This window comes from Hipposideros armiger, unplaced genomic scaffold (genome assembly GCF_001890085.2).
Source record: "Hipposideros armiger isolate ML-2016 unplaced genomic scaffold, ASM189008v1 scaffold_126, whole genome shotgun sequence".
Lineage (NCBI taxonomy): Eukaryota > Metazoa > Chordata > Mammalia > Chiroptera > Hipposideridae > Hipposideros > Hipposideros armiger.
The window spans coordinates 3,525,852-3,543,718 of NW_017731476.1; the positions used below are offsets into that span (position 1 = coordinate 3,525,852).

Genomic DNA, 17,867 nt, shown 5'->3' on the forward strand with positions numbered 1-17,867 from the left:
CTGTGTCCTCTCCAACGCTGGCATTCCCCTGCCCCTTCTTCCTGGCACCTTACCCGTCACCTCTGCAGGGAGGGCTGCCTCAACTTTCCCGGCACCCCACACATACCTGTCCCTTGTCACAATGACCCCTGCTCATCCCTGCCCCAGGCTCCTAGCAGCCTTCAAGGTTGGGCCTGGGGCCTGTGCGGGCGTAGGTAGGGGATAAGATGTGCTCATGGGGTCCTTTCTCGAGTCTGGTCCCACAGTCTTGAGGCTGTGGCTTCAGTGCTCTGTGTTCAAGGAAGTCATGCGGATCTGGCCCATGAGAGCATGCCGTCCTTCCCAAAGGGCGTGGGGCCCCTCCTGTCAGGACCAGGTTCTGGGGATGGTTTGTTCTTTTGCCTTTTTGGTACTGGGCCCCTCATAGGAGCACATCAGCTGCTAATTGGTTTTTTAGTTGCTTTTCCATGGTTTCCTCTGGATACCCGTGGTGGCACGGTCACCGGGCTGCTACACCTGCTCACACCAGCTCCTCTTTGCCACTGGGTGACCTTCCCCCACACTGGCTCTTCTGAAAGAGCCCTGTTTTCTTCTTAGATTTTTTTCTTTATTCCTGAGGAGAAAGAAATAAAACATCACCCCTAATCTCACCACCCAAGTAACTATTTCTTAATTCTTCATCTACCTTTAGAGATGGCACAGCCCTGTCATGGCAGGTGAAAGCTCCTGGGCAGTGAATGACAGGGGCCTATCTTGTCCTTGTCCTGCCCGGTGACTCACTTGATGGCAGTGATGGGTCAGAGCTGGGCATGAACAATTGCCTTACCTGGCCCCTCTCCTTGCAGATGGGGAAACTGAGGCCCAGTCACAGGGCTGCCAGTTGAAGCCTGGATCATAATCCCAGGTCTTTGGGGCTGGTTGTGACATCTGGGCGTGGCTGGGCCTGAGGCTAGTGGCCAGCACCTTCTCAGGGCAGCCGGGAGGGCACGGGCCTCCAGCAGCCTTCCCTGGGGGAAGCGAGGCCAGTGGCCACTTTTGGGTTGTGATCATGCCAGGGGAGGAGGTGGGAGATAAGTGGCTCCAGAACACCAGGCTGCCTTCTTGGCCTCTCCACATGCCAGCCGAGGGGCCTCAGACCTCCCCGTGCCTGTTTCCTCCCCTGTGGACCGAGATTATCAGAGAACCCACTTGGCAGGGTTACTTTGAAGGTCAGACAAGATGATGTCCCAGCTCCTGCCAAGTGACCTTAGATGTAATCACTCGGGTGTTGGCCTCAAGCCTTAGCTGGGTGCAGAGTGGCTCCCCGGTCAGGCTGGGTGCTGGGAGCTGGTTGTAGAGGCTGAGAGAAGACTCCTCCAACCACCACCCTCAGCCAGCCTGGGGGCGGCAGGGCTCAGTGCTGGGACTGTCCAGGGCAAGCTGAGCCCTGTGGCAGAGCTCCAGGCACTGGGGAGGCCACCTGAGCTCCTACCTGTGTCCTCCTGCCTGAGAGGACTGAGAGCTAATGACAGAGCAAGCCAGGACCTTGCTGGAGGCATGAGGCCAGTTCATGCTGTGTGTCCTGCTCAGGCCAGAAACGGTGTTCCCAGCTGCCCCTGAGCCCAGCCCCAGCCAAGTTGCCCTCAAATCCAAAAGGAGGCAGTGGGAATGAGCTGGGGCAAGAAGGCTTTCTGGAGAGGACTAGCCCAATGTCCAGCCCAGTCTCTGCCCCTGCCTGCCCCTCCACCTGCAGTGGTAGGTCAGGCCTCCCTCTGAGTCCCATACTCATGGCATCCTGACCCTCTTTTCTTGGCAGCCGATGGGAGCAGCACATACAAACAGCACCGCAGGACACCCTCCTCCTCCAGCACCCTTGCCTACTCCCCTCGGGATGAGGAGGACAGTATGGTAGGTCTGGACCAGGCTTACCCCTCCCCACCTTGCAGGAGCCTCCCGCTATGCCCTCTCCCAGGACCAGGTCCCAGAAGGAGCTGAAGGTGAGAGGCTCAGCCTCAAGGAGCCCTGAGCCCAGGGAGCTGGTGCGAAAGAGTGCTAGCGCATGTGGACACCCTGAGGCCTGAGCACCGAGGCTGGATTGCGTGGGAGAGGTGGCCAGCAGGGATGGCTGGGCCAGAGGGCACAGTGCATGTGGCTCCATCTTGAGTGGTTGGGAGCCACACAAGGTTCAGTCAGGAGGGTAACAAGATCAGATTCCCATTTTTTAAGCTCCTGTGCTGCCGAGTAGAGAGATGAAATGTGAGTTGCCAGGGAGCGGCAGGAGGCCCAAGAAGGGGCTCCTGATGAGGGAGATGGGCCCCAGCAGATGGGGAAAGGTGGACAGGCCCAAGATGGGGGGATGGGTGGAGGGGGCCTGCAAGGCCCGTGCTGACTGCAGGGGGCCCGGAGAATCCCCTGCTGCTGGTTCTTCAGAGCAAGAAAGGTTCTGCAGAGTAGGGGCTGGCTAGCTGTGCCCAGGCTGTGTGGCCGGAGTCACAGTGGATATGCCCTGCTTTTCTGTCCACTGGCACTCATTGCTGGACTTTGGGCATCGAGGAATCGAGGACTGGCCCAACTCGGTGTAGGGGAGACACTGGCATACTCGGGCCCTCCTGCCTCTGACCTGTCCTGTGCCCTGCTTTCTGCTTTCCCATGGCAATAGACCCCAACGGACTCCCCTGTTTCTCCCGAGCTCCCAGCCTCCCAGGACCTAAGTAAGGCTTCTCATGCGAGGCTGCCAGTCCTCTGTTTCCTATTTAATAGGAAGAAAATGGTGTTTTAAATTATTTGAAAAAATACACACTCTTGTGCCAGGCACTGTACTGGGCCCTCCTTAAGGTCAAGTCACACAATGTGCCCCACTCCCTCTGGCTTGCCTGCCTGTCTCCACAACCTCCGGCCTGCCCACGGGAGTATGGCTGGGGCCTCCAAAGAAGCGAATACCCTGTGTCTGTGGTTTCCGTAATCCTGGCACTTGGTGGCTTGAAGGGGCTAGAAATGTGCTGTGGGGCCATGACGAGGCCCCGCAGGCTGCTCCTCCGCTTGCCCTGGGCAGCTGGCAGCATTCGCTCACTTGCTTAGGAGGGCAGGCAGATGGGAGAGCAGAGCCCGGCCCAGCTTGCTTGGCCCAGTTCCCATCTGGACCTGTTCTTGCCCTCTAGTTTCCACTGCTGCCCATGGGGATGGTTTGACTCACTTCCTCTGACTTTCCCTCTTGTTTCTCGTGGCATTTCCATGCAAACTTGCCACTTGGGAGGCTGTGCAGGGAGGTGGGCACAGTGCTGGTGAGGGAGGTGCCTTCTGTGGGCATACGGGGGTCACAGGGATCTCTGCTGCCCTCACTTGGGGAAGCCAGGCCCTGAAACTGGCTGGGCCTCTGCACAGAGCTGGCACTGCCTGGCCCAGCATCACTCTGTCCCTGGCAGGTCCCACACCCTGGGCTGGTGGGGAGTGGATCATTCCAACAGCCCCCACACCGACAGAGGCTCAGAGGCAGCTTGGCCCCAGAGTGGCCGGGACCAGGAGGGGCCCATGGGCTGGGTGTAGAGGCAGGAGGTTTGTGGCTCATGAATGAGGCTTCTGAGCGGGAAGGGGTGTGTGTGGGAGTAAGGACTCTTGAAGGATCCCTTCCTGAGGGTTCCAGGACTCTCCCAAATCCTCATCTTTGGTGACACAGGCAGAGGCAGGTACCTGTGGCTGTCCTTCCTGCGTGCAGGAGCCTGGCCACGGTTCAGTAGGGGTATCCCCGCCGCCCCTGGGAGACTCACTAGCCTGGCCCAGTGTCCCTGGCCAAGGAGGCCAGGCGGGAGTCCCACAGCCTCTCCCAGCCAGCCCTCCATTCCCTTCCCTCCAGCAGCCCAGGGGCCACAGCTGTCCCAGGATTGGCTGGTGGAGGTGCCCCCTCTGCAGCCCGCATTCCCTCACGGGAAGCAGGAAGCAGGCCTAGCTTGTCCTCGTAGAATTGAATAGCAGGAAGTCTCTCCATTTACACAAAGAAAGTTGGCAGACGTGAGTGGGCGGCCCAATAGGACTGGAACCGCTGGGCAGGAGGGAGCCTGGGCATTGCACCGGCTCCCCAGGCACACACCATGGCCGCTGCAGGCTGAGTGAGCACCCCCTAGGACGGGGTGGCCCTGGGGGTGGAGCCACTGCCCTCAGTACACAGGGGCTCGGCCCCAACCTCCCCGCTGGCTGACTGGTACCTGTCTCCATGCTTCAGCCCCCCATTAGCACCCCGCGCCGCTCCGACTCGGCCATCTCTGTCCGCTCCCTGCACTCCGAGTCCAGCATGTCCCTGCGCTCCACGTTCTCGCTGCCCGAGGAGGAGGAGGAGCCGGTAGGTGTGGTGGCCATTGGGTGGGCTCAGCTCAGAGGACTCCAAGGGACCCTCATTCTGCTCTGGCAGTGGGGGGGGCACTTTCCCCTCAGGCACAGTGAGAGGGTGATCTGGTCTGGTCAGGGCCCCCCGTCCTCTCTGGCCCAGGCCAGGTCCCCTAGGCATGTTCTTTTCATTCCCTACCCCAGGGGCAGCCCAGGGACCAGCTTCGGGGGCCAAAGGTGGGAACTGTGTAAGGCCCTCTCTAGTTGCCATCTCAGTTAGAGGGCAGGCGTTGGTGGGCCGAATGCATGGCTAGAGGGGTCCTCCCTGCTTGACCCCTGGGCCTCAGCAGGCTCCTCTTGGGACACGCCCCAGCTGAGGTGCCCCTACCCTGAGAGGGCAGCCCAGGCCTGCAGGGGGAGGGGCTGGGTGCCCCTCACCCACGTCAGCACCCCTGGGCCCCACCCTTACCTGCTCTGCCTGGTTTCAGGAGCCACTGGTGTTTGCTGAGCAGCCCTCGGTGAAGCTGTGCTGCCAGCTCTGCTGCAGCGTGTTCAAGGACCCTGTGATCACCACATGTGGGGTGAGGCTGCGTGGGGTGAGGCTGCCCATCCCCTTCCTGATCTGTGCACCGTGGGGCCAGGTGGGCTGCCAGCCCCATCCACGTGGAGCCTGGACCTTGGTCACAGGCCTGGTCTGGCCGCCCAGCAGATGCCCTCTGCATTGAGCACCAGGTGGGGGTGACTGCGGCCATGCCCCAAGTCTGCTCATTGTCTCCACAGCACACATTCTGTCGAAGATGCGCCTTGAAGTCAGGTAGGGCCCTCCCAGACCCAGGCCTGGCCACCTTGTTCCCCTGCTGGGAGGGAGGCCCCTCCAGGGAAGTCCCAGCCCAGGCCCAGCACTAATGGTGCCCCTGGCTGCACAGCGGCTTCTCTCTAGTCCTGTGCACAGCATCTCTGCTGCGGGTGGCGGCGGGCCCTGGGTACACTCGGGCCAGGCTTAAGATGTTGATAAGCAGAGCAGTAAGACCCACAACTTGGGACCTCCCGGGCTCTGCACCCACTCTCTTGTAGAGGCCACTCGCCCTCACTATCAAAGCTGCTGCCTCACAGTCTCAGGCATTAGCAGGCAGCTAGGCACCCCTGCCAGGCCCGGGGCTAGGTCCCCTCCCACTCTGTCCTCAGTCCTCTTGGCCCTGTCCCAGATTTCCAGGTCAGCAGAGAGACCTCCCCTCACCCAGTGGTTATTCTTGGTGGCCCAGCTTACTGTTTTGGGCACCTCAGAGGGGCAGGTAGATGGGTGGATCAAGCCCCCGACAGAGGCTCAGCCCACCCAGCTGGGGGGAGCAGGTTCCAGGTAGCTAACCAGCCTGGAACCCCTCACTCAGCCTGGCCACAGTGCCCTGGGCAGAACTGCCAGGAGAAGGTGGCTGGGTGGGCCATGGGGTCAGCATGCCCTCCCCTCCAGAGAAGTGTCCTGTGGACAACGCCAAGCTGACAGTGGTGGTGAACAACATTGCGGTCGCCGAGCAGATCGGGGAGCTCTCCATCCACTGCAGGCATGGCTGTCGGGCAGCAGTGGGGGGCAAGCCCACCATCTTTGAGGTGGACCCCCGAGGGTGTCCCTTCACCATCAAGCTCAGCGCCCGGAAGTAAGTGCCCCCCTGGATCCTCAGCTCCCTACTTCCCAGGGGTGCTAAAAACAGTGCCTCTGGGGACTAATCCCGTCCCATGTCTCATCTTTCACAGGGACCACGAGAGCACCTGTGACTACAGGCCTGTACGGTGCCCCAACAATCCCAGCTGCCCACCCCTTCTCAAGATGAACCTGGAAGCCCACCTCAAGGAGTGCGAGCACATCAAGTGTCCCCACTCCAAGTACGGGTGAGTGGGCGGGGGTGGGTGTGTGGGGGCTGCCCCAGGGTGGGTGTGGGCGGGCAGGAAGATGGGCGGGTGGGCCTGGGCTGGCATTCACAGTCCCTCCTTCAGCAAACCTTTGTTGAGATCCGCCTGCGTGCTGGGCGCTGGGGAGACAGCCAGGGTCCCTGGGGAGACGGACCTTAGCAGGAGCCACACCATCGACTATGTAATTACAAACTGAGGTACAGGTGCCGCCAAGGAGAGACCCGAGCTCCATGGGAACACAGAGGGGATGGAGTGGTTGGGGAGCTGGGGTGGTCAGGAACGGCGTGAGCTGAGAGCTAACACATGTGTGGGCTTGAGCCGGGCAAAGACCAAGCAAGGCAAGAGCTTCTGGCAGCTGGACCAGCAGGAGCAGACTTGAGCAGAGCCAGAGCTGAGACCAGAGAGGCGTGTTGGGGGTGGGAAAAGGAGCAGGCTGATAAGGGGTGTGGAGGAGCCCGTGAAGAGCTTTGAGCAGGAGCACAGGGGTTGGGTATCCCTTGCAGAGTGGCCTGCTGGGTGCTAGATGCTGGTGGGAGCAGGATGGATGGGTGGGCATGCAGGTGTGGAGAGGGTGGTGGCCCATCTGGGGTTCAGTGGGCACAAAAGTGGGATTTGAGAGATTCTTGGGGTGGGAGAGGCAGATGAAAGGGCCTACCAGTGGACCGGTGAGTAGGAAGGCAGGCAGCTGTCATGTCCCTCCAGGTGCACGTTCATCGGGAACCAGGACACATATGAGACGCACCTGGAGACCTGCCGCTTCGAGGGCCTGAAAGAGTTCCTGCAGCAAACAGACGACCGCTTCCACGAGATGCACGTGGCACTGGCCCAGAAGGACCAGGAGATCGCCTTCCTGCGCTCCATGCTGGGCAAGCTCTCAGAGAAGATTGACCAGCTGGAGAAGAGCCTGGAGCTCAAGTTTGGTGAGGGCCTGGCCCAGAGGGGGTGGGGGGTGCAGCCCCTCCTCCTGGTCCCTGACACCCTCTCCCCTGCCACTCAGATGTCCTGGATGAAAACCAGAGCAAGCTCAGCGAGGACCTCATGGAGTTCCGGAGGGATGCATCCATGTTGAACGTGAGCGTGCGAGGGACAGATGCAGGGAGGCTGGGTGGGGTGGGGGACCTAGGACTGTCCCTCAGCTTGGGCCCCAGCAGGAGGCTTGCCCTGCTCGGGATTAGGTGTCTGTGCTGGGGAGGGCTGCTGCTACACCTTCCCTGCCCCAGCTGAGCTCAGGCCAGCGGTCAGGGGGACCGTGGAGCCACAGCCATGCCCTTCGCTCTTGGCCTTACAGGATGAGTTGTCCCACATCAATGCACGGCTGAACATGGGCATCCTAGGATGTGAGTATGGGCCCACTGCTGCTCCCACCCTCCTTGAGGCCTCCCAGGTCCCTCACCAGCTTGTCCTGTCTCTGCAGCCTATGACCCGCAGCAGATCTTCAAGTGCAAAGGAACCTTCGTGGGCCACCAGGGCCCTGTCTGGTGTCTCTGCGTCTACTCCATGGGGGACCTGCTCTTCAGTGGCTCCTCCGACAAGACCATCAAGGTGGGTGGCATCCTGCCTAGGGGCATCAGCAGCCTGGTGGGGCTTCCTCCCATGGCTGGGGCTTTCTGTCCGAGGATGGCTTGCTTTCTCATTCCTACCATGCCACCCTGGAACCTGCCTGATCCTGCTGGGACCCACTCTGACACTGGTCTCTACAGGTGTGGGACACATGTACCACCTACAAGTGTCAGAAGACGCTGGAGGGCCATGATGGCATTGTGCTGGCACTCTGCATCCAGGGGTGAGTACAGGCACACATTTATCCACTGACCACAGGGCCGCCATGGAGCTGGGGACAGGAGACACTGTGCTTCTGCCCTGTGGGCTGTGAGCTCAAGCTCCTGTGGCCACGTGTCACCTGGCTGTGTCTGCCCCTCCTGTGAGGCGCTCTTGACCTTGAGCAGGGCTGGCTTTCTGCATGGTGGCATGTAGGCCCTCCATCTCTGACGTCGTACACTCACAATGTACCCTGGAGTGCGGCAGGTGGCCAGAGGACAGAAGTGGGACATCAGAGAGTGAAGGCAGGAGCTCAGCTGTCATTGGTCTGGGCACAGCTCAGGGACAGGATTACAGAGCAGATGGCCCAGCCACCCCCTTGTTCCCCGGGATGGCCCCTTCTAGACTTTTCTCCTGTCTTGTGTCATGAGATTTTGTGTCATGGGCATGAGTGTGTGTGTGTGTGTGTGTGTGTGTGTGTGTGTGTGTGTGTGTGTCAGAGAGAGAGAGAGAGAGAGAGAGAGAGAGAGAGAGAGAGAGGTGCTCGTGCACAGGAAACAGCAGCTTGACTGGCGGCAGTGCTAGTGGGGTAATTAGCTCCCAGCTTGGCTGTCAGATACTTCCCAGGCGGGTACCAGGGTTTGGGCCTCCACTTCCGAGTTCCCCTCCCTGAGACTGGAATACTGAGGTTGAGCTCATGGAAGTAGCAGTGGCCCTGGCACTGGCCTAAGCTGCTGGTTCCTGGTGGCCAGCGTTACGTTAGCCTGCAGGGCAATGGTAACAAGAATGGTGGCTTCTGCACTGACACCTTGGCTTTGTTTCCCCAGGTGCAAGCTCTACAGCGGCTCAGCAGACTGTACTATCATCGTGAGTGGGGCCTGCAGGAGGGGCCAGGCCGCATCAGGACCTGGGAGCCCCAGGCACACCATGCCCCTGGGGACTGGGCTCAGAGCAGCAGGCCAGTGCCTGAGGCTTCCTGTGCTCCTTCCTGCCAGGTGTGGGACATCCAGAACCTGCAAAAGGTGAATACGATCCGGGCCCATGACAACCCTGTATGCACGCTGGTCTCCTCACACAACATGCTCTTCAGCGGCTCTCTGAAGGCCATCAAGGTCAGGCAAGGTGGTGTGCATGCATGTGTGGGGCATTGGGGTGCCGAATGCCTGGCCACCCAGCCCATACTCACAGCTGTCTCCATAGGTCTGGGACATTGTGGGCACTGAGCTGAAGCTGAAGAAGGAGCTCACGGGCCTCAACCACTGGGTGCGGGCCCTGGTGGCTGCCCAGAGCTATCTGTATAGTGGCTCCTACCAGACAATCAAGGTACCCCTGTGCCATGCTCCCAGTAGAAGGGCCCCTCCCTGGGCCAGCACTGCCCAGGCCAGCTCCTGGCCAGAGCAGGGAGATCCTCACGTACACCCTGGATGGGGAGTGGGCTTCCCATGGTGTCTGAAGCCTCAGAGGCCCTGGGGGTGAAGTGCCTGGCCTGGGACCAAGTGGCCTGCGACCAAGTGGCCTGTGATTGCCCATAGATCTGGGACATCCGGACCCTCGACTGCATCCATGTCCTGCAGACGTCTGGTGGCAGTGTGTACTCTATCGCTGTGACGAATCACCACATTGTGTGTGGCACCTACGAGAACCTCATCCATGTAAGGGCAGACACCTAGGGGCAGGATCTGACACTGGGCCCCTGTCTCCCCCAGTCTGTATCTTTGACCTACCTGTGCCATCACCTCAGGTGTGGGACATCGAGTCCAAGGAGCAGGTACGGACCCTGACAGGCCACGTCGGCACTGTGTATGCCCTGGCAGTCATCTCGACGCCAGACCAGACCAAAGTGTTCAGCGCATCCTATGACCGGTCTCTTAGGGTCCGTGCTAGCCTGGTAACAGTGGGAGGTTCAGGGCGGGTGGCCAGTCACGGGCAGGTCCTCACGTCCCATGTGCCCCCAGGTTTGGAGTATGGACAACATGATCTGCACACAGACTCTGCTGCGTCACCAGGGCAGTGTAACTGCGCTGGCTGTGTCCCGGGGCCGGCTCTTCTCAGGGGCTGTGGACAGTACTGTGAAGGTCAGTGCTTTGGCTTCAGTCATCCAACGGGGCTGGCTGCACAGGTGGAGCAGGGGGTGGGGGGTGAGGAGCCAGCAGCCCTGGACAGGTGACAATGGAGGACAGGTATAGACAGCAGGGGTTGTTGGGGGCAGGATGGCCTGAAACAGAACCCTTTCTCTGCAGGTTTGGACTTGCTAACAGAATTCAAGCCAGTTCTTGGCTTCTGGGCTCGCCTTAGGCCTGTCCAAGCCAGGCTGGCCACTTGGGTGGTCTCGGGGTCTCTGCCTGCTCACTGGGGACAGTTGGGTAGGCTCGGCCAGCCAGGAAGTACCCTCCCTGCCCTGTACCCGGTGAGCTTCCCTCTGCCTGGCTCTGTCATCGTTGCTGCCAGGACAGAGGTCCCTCTCTCCACACTCCAGGTATAACGCTCACCTGGTCCACCCTCCATCCCCAACCCTGATGGACTTCGGGGTCTTTTTACTCCCTTTTTCTACTGTTTTTAGATTGTACATAGATTTGATTACTTCCTCATTGAAATAAAAGCTGCACAGACTGTGGCTGTGAGTGGAGATGGTTCTGGGATGGAAAGAGGCGGCCTGAGAACACTGGTGTGCCCAGGCACCAGCAACCAGTGGGAGGGAGGCTGGCTCCTGTTGTCTGTCAACCCCAGGATGTAGCACTGTGACTTCCCCTCCCTGCCAGGAACAGGCTAGCCCCCACTCTCTCCAACACAACCCCCAAAAAGTGAGCCAGGCAGCTCCGTTTTCTGCTGTTTATTGACAGCCAGCCGACAGTTGCTCCCTGCCCAGACCCTCCCTCCCTGCCTGTTGGAGCCCCAGCCTGGGCCACCCACTGAGAGGCCAGGTGGGTGGCAAGGTGCTCACCATCCACTAGGAAAAGCGTCACGGCATGACAGCTGGAAGGGGCCTCACATGCCCAGACGCCACCTTGGCTGACCCCCTCCACCCACCATATCACAATCGCTGGTTTTTGGCATTTTTAATTTTTTTTTTTTTTTTTTTTTTAAGAAATGTCAAAGTTGTGCCCAACACACGTGGATCAGCAAACACAATAGAGGAGGCCAGTCAGTACTTTTTGGAGGGGCGAGGGGAGAGGAAAGAGAGAAAGAGGGCAAGAACAACCACACAAAATAGCCTTGGACCACGAGCAGAAGCGTCCGTGGGAACTCGAGTGGGGCCTGGGGAAGGAGGGTCAGGCACACCCTTACGCGTGCCACACACAGCCTGGCATGCACGCCCTGCACCCATTGCTGTCACTTGGCTGACGTGCCATGTTCACCACGCTGTATGCACAGCTCCCCTAAAGCCCAGGCGGACCCTCACAGCAGCTCCCCCTCCCCCAGAAAGGAAGAAGCCCTCCCCATCTCCACAGTGTGGAGAACACAGCCCAGCAGCAAGGCACATCCTTTGAGTTCTTCAGACGCAGAGAAGTTAGGAGAGAGAGCAGAGGCCCTGGTGGAGCACGGACCCCTCCCCAGACCCCAGCCTCCTATTTGTGCTACTGGGCCAGGGGACTGGCCACTCCTGGACAGAGGGACGGAAGGATGGACAGACAACGGCCAGGGCCTCTAACAGCTTTTGTCTTGAGCTAGACTCCAGTGTCCTTGCAGTTGGTAAATGGTTTTCTATAGAATCAATAATATTTTTTTTCTTTAAATATATATTTGTTAAAGTTATACCTTTTCGTTTCTCTGGGGAAATCTGCCTCAGCTCATTCCCAATAAATTAATACTCTCGATAGCTTATATTCTGGGGGTTACAGTGGGGCAGGGGGCCCGACCCCAGCCCCTTGTGCTGTGCCAGAGTGGCTGGCAGAGATCCCCAATGGGCAGTTCTGTGCTGGGCATAGGCCTGTGCTCTGCCACAGATTGGGGAGGGGCCTACAGCAGCTGTCCCCGCTCTCTGCCTGCCAGGGCAGGCCCAGCCTGTACTCAGGCCAGGGGGGCCAGGGACTGCCCCTCCTGTACATACAGTGGGCAGAGCCTGGAGGTGGGTGGGCAGGTGGCCCAGCAGTTATTGCACAGGGAGCAGCAGACAGGGACGGGCACCCACAGGGCAGCAGCATCTGTCCAGAGCCCTTGGGTCCCCTTGGCCAGGCAGTCCTCCAGGCTGGACATCCTGCCTGGGCCCAGGGGGCAGGAGTTGTGCTTGTGCAGGGGCTGGGCAGCACGACCCGCCCCCGCCTCATGGCCGCGGCCATCTGATGGGCAGTTCTCTGCACCTGACCCCCCATTGGCCCACCGTCCCGCTCACTCGCGCCTCGCCCAGAGATGCCCATCCTGAGGTAAAGGTCAGCGTGTAGGCCGGAACCCTGGTGGCGCGGGCGTGCCCAACGTGGGCCGCATCACTCCAGCATGGCGTCCAGCTGGTCCGCCAGGTCATCAAACATGCTGCCGATGTCGTCCAGGATGCTGCCGGTGCTCTTCTCCGCGGCCGATGGGCTAGGGACCCGCGCAGTGTGAGCGAAGAGAGGGGTGGAGCGGGAGAACGCGCTGCCCCTGTCTCGCACCAAGCCCCGCCCACACGGAGACCACGCCCCCGTCGATCCAGCGGGGCGGGGCCCTCGTGCCACGCCCCTAAGGTCTTGGCCCCGCCCTGCCCTCGAGTCCAGCTCATGCACTTCAGCCTCAGAATGCAAACAACCTGGGTTGGCGTGCAAACCCCACCCGCCTCGGGCCCCACCCCGCAGTATAAGGGGTGGGTGTCTCAGACCACACCCCTCCTTATATGACTCCGCCCGAGCCCGTACACAGGTTCTTCAGACTTGCACCGACCCGGGCGGCACACAAACCACTTCCGCGCTTACGCCAGACCCCGCCCCGCCCCGCCCCGCCCCTACCGTGGGCCCTGCGCGTCCTCCTGCCGGATCTTTTCTTCTACGGCTTGCAGCGCCGCCGCCAGGCAGGCGCTTGTCTCCTCCAGCTTCTGCCGGGCGCTGTCCCCAGGCGAGACGCCGTCGGGCGCGGCGGGAGGCCCGGCGGCGGCCGCAGCGGCAGCGGCCGCGGCGCGCGGCGGTTTGGCGGGCACGTGCAGCGCCGGCGCCCCGGGGGACGGGGGCTTGGCTGGACTGGCGCTCAGAGACGGCGGCGTGCTGGTCGGCTTGGCGAGGGGGGCGGGCGACTGGCGCGCCGGCGAGGGCGAAGGTGATGGACTGGCGCTGCCTGACTGCAGCCCCGCCGCGGCCTTGGCCGGCTTGGGCGCAGTGGGCGGCGGCGGCGGCTTGGGAGACACGGGCGGCGGCGTGCAATGAGCACGCTTCACCTCTGCGGGGAGGAGGAGACTCGCACAACGGCGATAGGCCGCGCTGCCCACCCCGGCACAAACCGTGCCGCAGTGCCCCAGCTCGCACCCTCGGGAGCGGAGATAACCTTTCTCAGCAGTGCCGTCCTCTGCCCCTAGCCTGCCCCCGGCCGCTAGGGGGCGCGCTACCCCGTGCAAACTTGCTTCACTGTTTTCAAACCCCGCCCGGACCACCCCACCTTGATCCCCCTCCAGGTGTGACAGCTGCAGCCACTGGCCCTTCGGTTGCTTGATTGCTACAAGGCGTTTGCACCTCTGATCCTTCTACCTGGAAGCCTCTCCCCTTCCTCCTGTGCTGGGGTCACTCTCTAGCCAGGTCAGAGTCCTCCCTGATCCATCCAGCATTGTGCACCTGTCCTTCCTCCATAGGAGCTACTATTCATGGGTTTTTGTGCCTCCTTCACCTGTCAGCATGAGGACCAGCCACTCTCCTCCTAACTCTGGGCCATATGGGTGGAGGGATAAGAGAGTCTGAGGACACTTTCCCACCCCAGTCCACCTGGCTACCATCAAATCCAAAAAGAGGAAAAATAACCCTCACACCGTGTAGCGGGGGGAGGTGATGTGGGGGCCCTTCCCCAGCTGGCTCCCTCACCTACCTGGGCTGCCTGGACCTGGCAGCGGCACCTTCTTGGAGGCAGGCGTGGGCGACCCCTGGATCTTGGGCACCGGCTGAGCCAGGATAGGCTTGGGAGAGACAGGCGGCTTGGCTGGCTTCCGGGCATCACTGTCTGGTGGGGGCAGCGGGGGCAAGTGCATCAGGTCAGAGGGTGGGGGCTCGGCTGGTGGGGGTGGTGGGGGCAGCTCCAGGGGCCCAGCCTGCTCAGAGGCCGGTCGGCGGCGCATCGTGCCTGTGCCATTCTGGTACACGGACAGTGGCGGGGGTGGCTCGGGGCCTGTCTCACGCTCCTTGGCCTTTGGCCGGCGCTTGACTGTGTCAGATTCAGTCAGGATGAACTTGATGTTCTCCTGCTGACTCTGCTTGGCTCGGATGCGCCTCTTGAGTGTGGCACTGGCCTCCACCCGGGCCAGGGGTGGGCCCTCGCCACTCGCCTCACCCTTGGCCGGACCTCGAGGCCGCTGCCGGGCAGTGCCATCCTCCACAAAATGGCCATGATCTGCAGGTCCTGCCGGCTCCCCAGACCCCCGGCGGGCTGTGGCCAGAAGTCCTGTGACCGGCCCACTGAGGGTGCGGCGCCGGTTCACCACCTCACCATCAGGCCCGATGGCCTCCTTGTGCTTCACTGAGGCCAACACTGTGGCCACCCGGCCTGGCTCTGGGCTAGCAGGGCGAGGTGTGGGGTGGCCCTCAGGGGGCCTACGGGCTGCTGCCCGGCCCCCACCCCCAATGGATGACAGCTCGAGCATGGCTGCAATGCTCTTCACACTGCCAGCACTGCCTGTGTCCACGCTGCCAGCCAGGTCACTAGCCCGCCTGCGCTGTGCCCGGACCCCTAGCCGGCCATCCTCGGTCCCAGCCCCCTCAGTCTCAGCATCTGGTGCCGACTCATCAGCCAGGTTGGCACTGGCCATGGCTGAGCTGGAGCGCTTGGGAGGGGGTGGTGGGGGCCCCTTCTTTCGGGGACGCACAGCGAAGGACTGGCTGCGATTGACGTTCTTGTCAGCGCCGGCGGGTGCTCGCACTGAGTGGCTTCGGCCTACACGCCGCTGGACTGTGGCATAGGGCCCTGCAGCGGCTGGCACCAGCAGCTCATCCCTCTCTGGCTCGCTGTCAGATGCTGCGTAGCGATTCAAGCTGTGGGCACGCTTCTTGGGCCGCCCTGGCTCCATATCGGCCTCAGGGGGCAGGCACAGCATGGGCACGGGTGCAGGAGCAGGTGCAGGACCCGGAGCAGCTGGCCCTACCTCGCTCTCCACAGGCTGGGGAAGCACATAGGCAAAGCCGCGGTGTGTGGGTGACTGAGGCAGCGAGCGGGGTGACATGGGTCGTTCCATTGGTGGCAGCAACTGTGGGGTGGGCTTCACCTTGGCTGTGGCTGGGGCTGGACCATGAGGCCCCCCTAGGGCCTGGGGGGAACCTGGCCGGGCTTTAGTGGGAGTCTGGGGGGGCGTGAAGGGGCTGGCACCTGGTGGAAGGACCTGCCGTGGCTTGCCAGGCACTGGGGGCACACTGGCCCGCTTGACACTGTGGCTGTGGCGGCCCGGCCGAGCCTCCTTGGGTGGCGTACCAGGGGCTGGCCCTTCATCTAGCAGGTACTCCTGGCTTCGTGACATGGGGCTGCCAGGCCCAGGGGGCCCGTCACCCAGCAGCTCCTGAGAGCTGCTCATGTGCCGTGCCCGCCCACCCAGGCTGGGCTCCTGACGCATGGAAGCCCTTGGAGTGGGCGGCAGGTGGTTGGAGGGCTTTTCGGCAGCAGCAGTGGCCCCCTCTGCTGGGCCAGTCATGGCAGCCTGCAGCTCACCGCTGAGCTCGCTGTCCTGGAAAGTAGTCATCTTAGGAGACTGGCAGTCAGCTGGGGCAGGCTCAGGTGGGGGCGGTGACTCGATGGCCATCACTTCAAGCGACTGCGGCGCCTTCCGGCGCAGGGGTCCCCCATCATATTTGGCGTACTCTGCCTTCTGCAGCTCTGCCAGTTTCCTCACTGCCAGCATCAGCTTCTTCTGGTGTCCTGAGTGGGGCACGGGGCAGGTCAGGCCAGGGAAGGTGGCAAGGAGCAGAAGGTGGTGGGGGCCAGGGCCTCACCCAGCTTGGTGATTCCAATCTCCTGCAGGTCCTCCCAGGTGATGTCAGTGATGAAGTCGATGTTCTCATAACCGTTGTCCACCAGCACCTTGTAGTACTGGGCCAGGCCGATCATGGACAGCCACATGGCCAGGTTAGCCTACGGAGCAGGACAGAGAGGGCAGCCCCAGCTGGCTGCTACTTGGAGCTGCTGGGGGAGGGGCACCGGGCCAGCCCGGCACAGACAGAGGACAGACAGACAGGCCAGAGGTGTCAGCTTTGGAGACAGTGCAGCCTCAGCAGGAGCTCAAGGCCAGCTCACACGCACATGCAAACACGCAAACACATACACACAGAGGCAACCCTATCCTCAGGACACCGTTCAGGGGAGGGGGAAGAAGACACTTCCTCGCCTGCCGAGGCAGCCATAGGGACAGCACCCAGGTGGACACACCCCACACACCATGGACACAGACACACAGTACACACACACATCCCGCATTCCAGCCATACACAGGCACTGACACCCCTCTGCGTCACACTCACACCCTCACCATTTCTCCATTTGCATCCGGCATGGTCACACGGCCACATCACACGTGTGCAGACAGTCATGATTGTCTTCACCCAGAACCACCCAGTGGCTTCCTGAATGGCATCCACCTGTCCACACTCCCAGCTGGCCATCACTCATACACCAACACACAGCATACTCGGTCACCCCTGGGTGCATGGAGCAAAGTAAGGCCCAGACTTGCTTGCCAGGAGGACCCCTGAGCCACTGACTGAGTGGGGCAAGGTGGGACAGATGAGTGTGAAATGGCTATCCTGATTCATGGCCCTGGGGGCTTTCGGTGGCCATGGCATCTCCCCCATCAATGGATGGGGAATCACAGCTCGACGTGAGGACCAGAGAGGCAGCATCAGTGCAACAGACCCTGGGCCCACCTTCTTCTGGCCCAGAACCTGTCGCACCACCTGGGTGCCTGTTAGTAACAGCACAGCCTGCAGTCCTTGTGGGTGTCAGCTGTCAGCGCAGCCAGCACGTGCAGTTGAATGTGTGGGTGTATGTGTGCAGTCATCAATGGGCACCTTGAATATATTTAGTGCACATGTGCTGTGTACATGAAGCATGCTCACACACACATCTTCCCCACGCATGTGCCTGGGTGTGTGCGTGCACATCCATGGACGCAGGCCCCTCTGTGGTGTCTGGGTGGGTGTGCAATGGGCAGTGTGCCAGGGGTGCCAGGTGTCCCTGTATGGCTGCCTGAGTGTGGAAGAGATCTTTGCGGGAGCATGTAGTGGAGAGGGGGACTCTCCCCTTGCCCTGACGGCCCTCACAGGTTGTCACCCCTGCCCTTGCCTCAGGGAGGCTGGCCCGAGTGCCTGTGATGGACAGAGGCCGTCCAGGCGGGTCACTGCTGGGGGACTATCCTCTGCTCTCTTCTCCCTGGACCCCCAGAGGGCAGCGAGAGCGGTAGCCAGGGAGGCAGTTTGTCTGTCTGCCCATCCACCAGGGTACAGAGGGCCTTACGGGTTTGTGCTCAGGCAGCCAGTCAGGGATGCTCAGGCCACTGATTTCTGCTGTGATCTTCTTCCGATGGCCCGGCTTGGTGACCCCGATGGCCGTGAGGTCCTAGGTAGAGGAGAGGCCCCTTAGTTGGAGGCTGGGGGCCCCTTTCTGGGTCATGGCTGGTGGCCAGCCTTCAGGCAGCTCACCTCAGGGGTCATGCGGCTGATGGTGGGCAGGTCGTAACCAGCGCTGAGGAAGTTGGGGGCATACAGCTGTAGCTGGAATGTAGCGAGCCACTGGCTAACAGCCTCAGCGCTCTGGAAGACACAAGGCACCCACTGCAGGCCCACCCG

The 17,867-nt window shown here is 61.5% G+C and overlaps 2 protein-coding genes across 11 annotated transcripts in view; one reads left to right on the forward strand and one right to left on the reverse strand.

Annotated features, from left to right (window-relative positions):
• Window positions 1-10,552, forward strand: part of TRAF7 (TNF receptor associated factor 7) — a 25,563-nt gene extending 15,011 nt beyond the window's left edge. For 4 of the 7 annotated variants that reach the window (XM_019648536.1, XM_019648534.1, XM_019648535.1 and 1 more), the window contains 18 exons: window positions 1,775-1,866; window positions 4,175-4,291; window positions 4,764-4,856; window positions 5,056-5,089; window positions 5,744-5,927; window positions 6,025-6,159; window positions 6,883-7,100; window positions 7,178-7,251; window positions 7,469-7,517; window positions 7,595-7,722; window positions 7,881-7,963; window positions 8,766-8,805; window positions 8,934-9,050; window positions 9,139-9,261; window positions 9,471-9,590; window positions 9,680-9,811; window positions 9,894-10,013; window positions 10,179-10,552. In XM_019648536.1, the coding sequence (XP_019504081.1) occupies window positions 1,775-1,866; window positions 4,175-4,291; window positions 4,764-4,856; window positions 5,056-5,089; window positions 5,744-5,927; window positions 6,025-6,159; window positions 6,883-7,100; window positions 7,178-7,251; window positions 7,469-7,517; window positions 7,595-7,722; window positions 7,881-7,963; window positions 8,766-8,805; window positions 8,934-9,050; window positions 9,139-9,261; window positions 9,471-9,590; window positions 9,680-9,811; window positions 9,894-10,013; window positions 10,179-10,193 (1,874 nt within the window). In that variant the 3' untranslated portion in view covers window positions 10,194-10,552. The other 3 variants (XM_019648538.1, XM_019648539.1, XM_019648540.1) reach the window with 3 other exon arrangements.
• A 446-nt stretch (window positions 10,553-10,998) lies between these two features.
• The window catches only part of CASKIN1 (CASK interacting protein 1), a 26,925-nt gene continuing 20,056 nt past the window's right edge, over window positions 10,999-17,867 (reverse strand). For 2 of the 4 annotated variants that reach the window (XM_019648532.1, XM_019648530.1), the window contains exons 15-20: window positions 17,721-17,831; window positions 17,536-17,637; window positions 16,020-16,158; window positions 13,915-15,945; window positions 12,855-13,278; window positions 10,999-12,456 (exon numbers count right to left, since the gene is read on the reverse strand). In XM_019648532.1, the coding sequence (XP_019504077.1) occupies window positions 12,360-12,456; window positions 12,855-13,278; window positions 13,915-15,945; window positions 16,020-16,158; window positions 17,536-17,637; window positions 17,721-17,831 (2,904 nt within the window). In that variant the 3' untranslated portion in view covers window positions 10,999-12,359. The remainder of the gene's footprint in view (window positions 12,457-12,854; window positions 13,279-13,914; window positions 15,946-16,019; window positions 16,159-17,535; window positions 17,638-17,720; window positions 17,832-17,867) is intronic. The other 2 variants (XM_019648533.1, XM_019648531.1) reach the window with 2 other exon arrangements.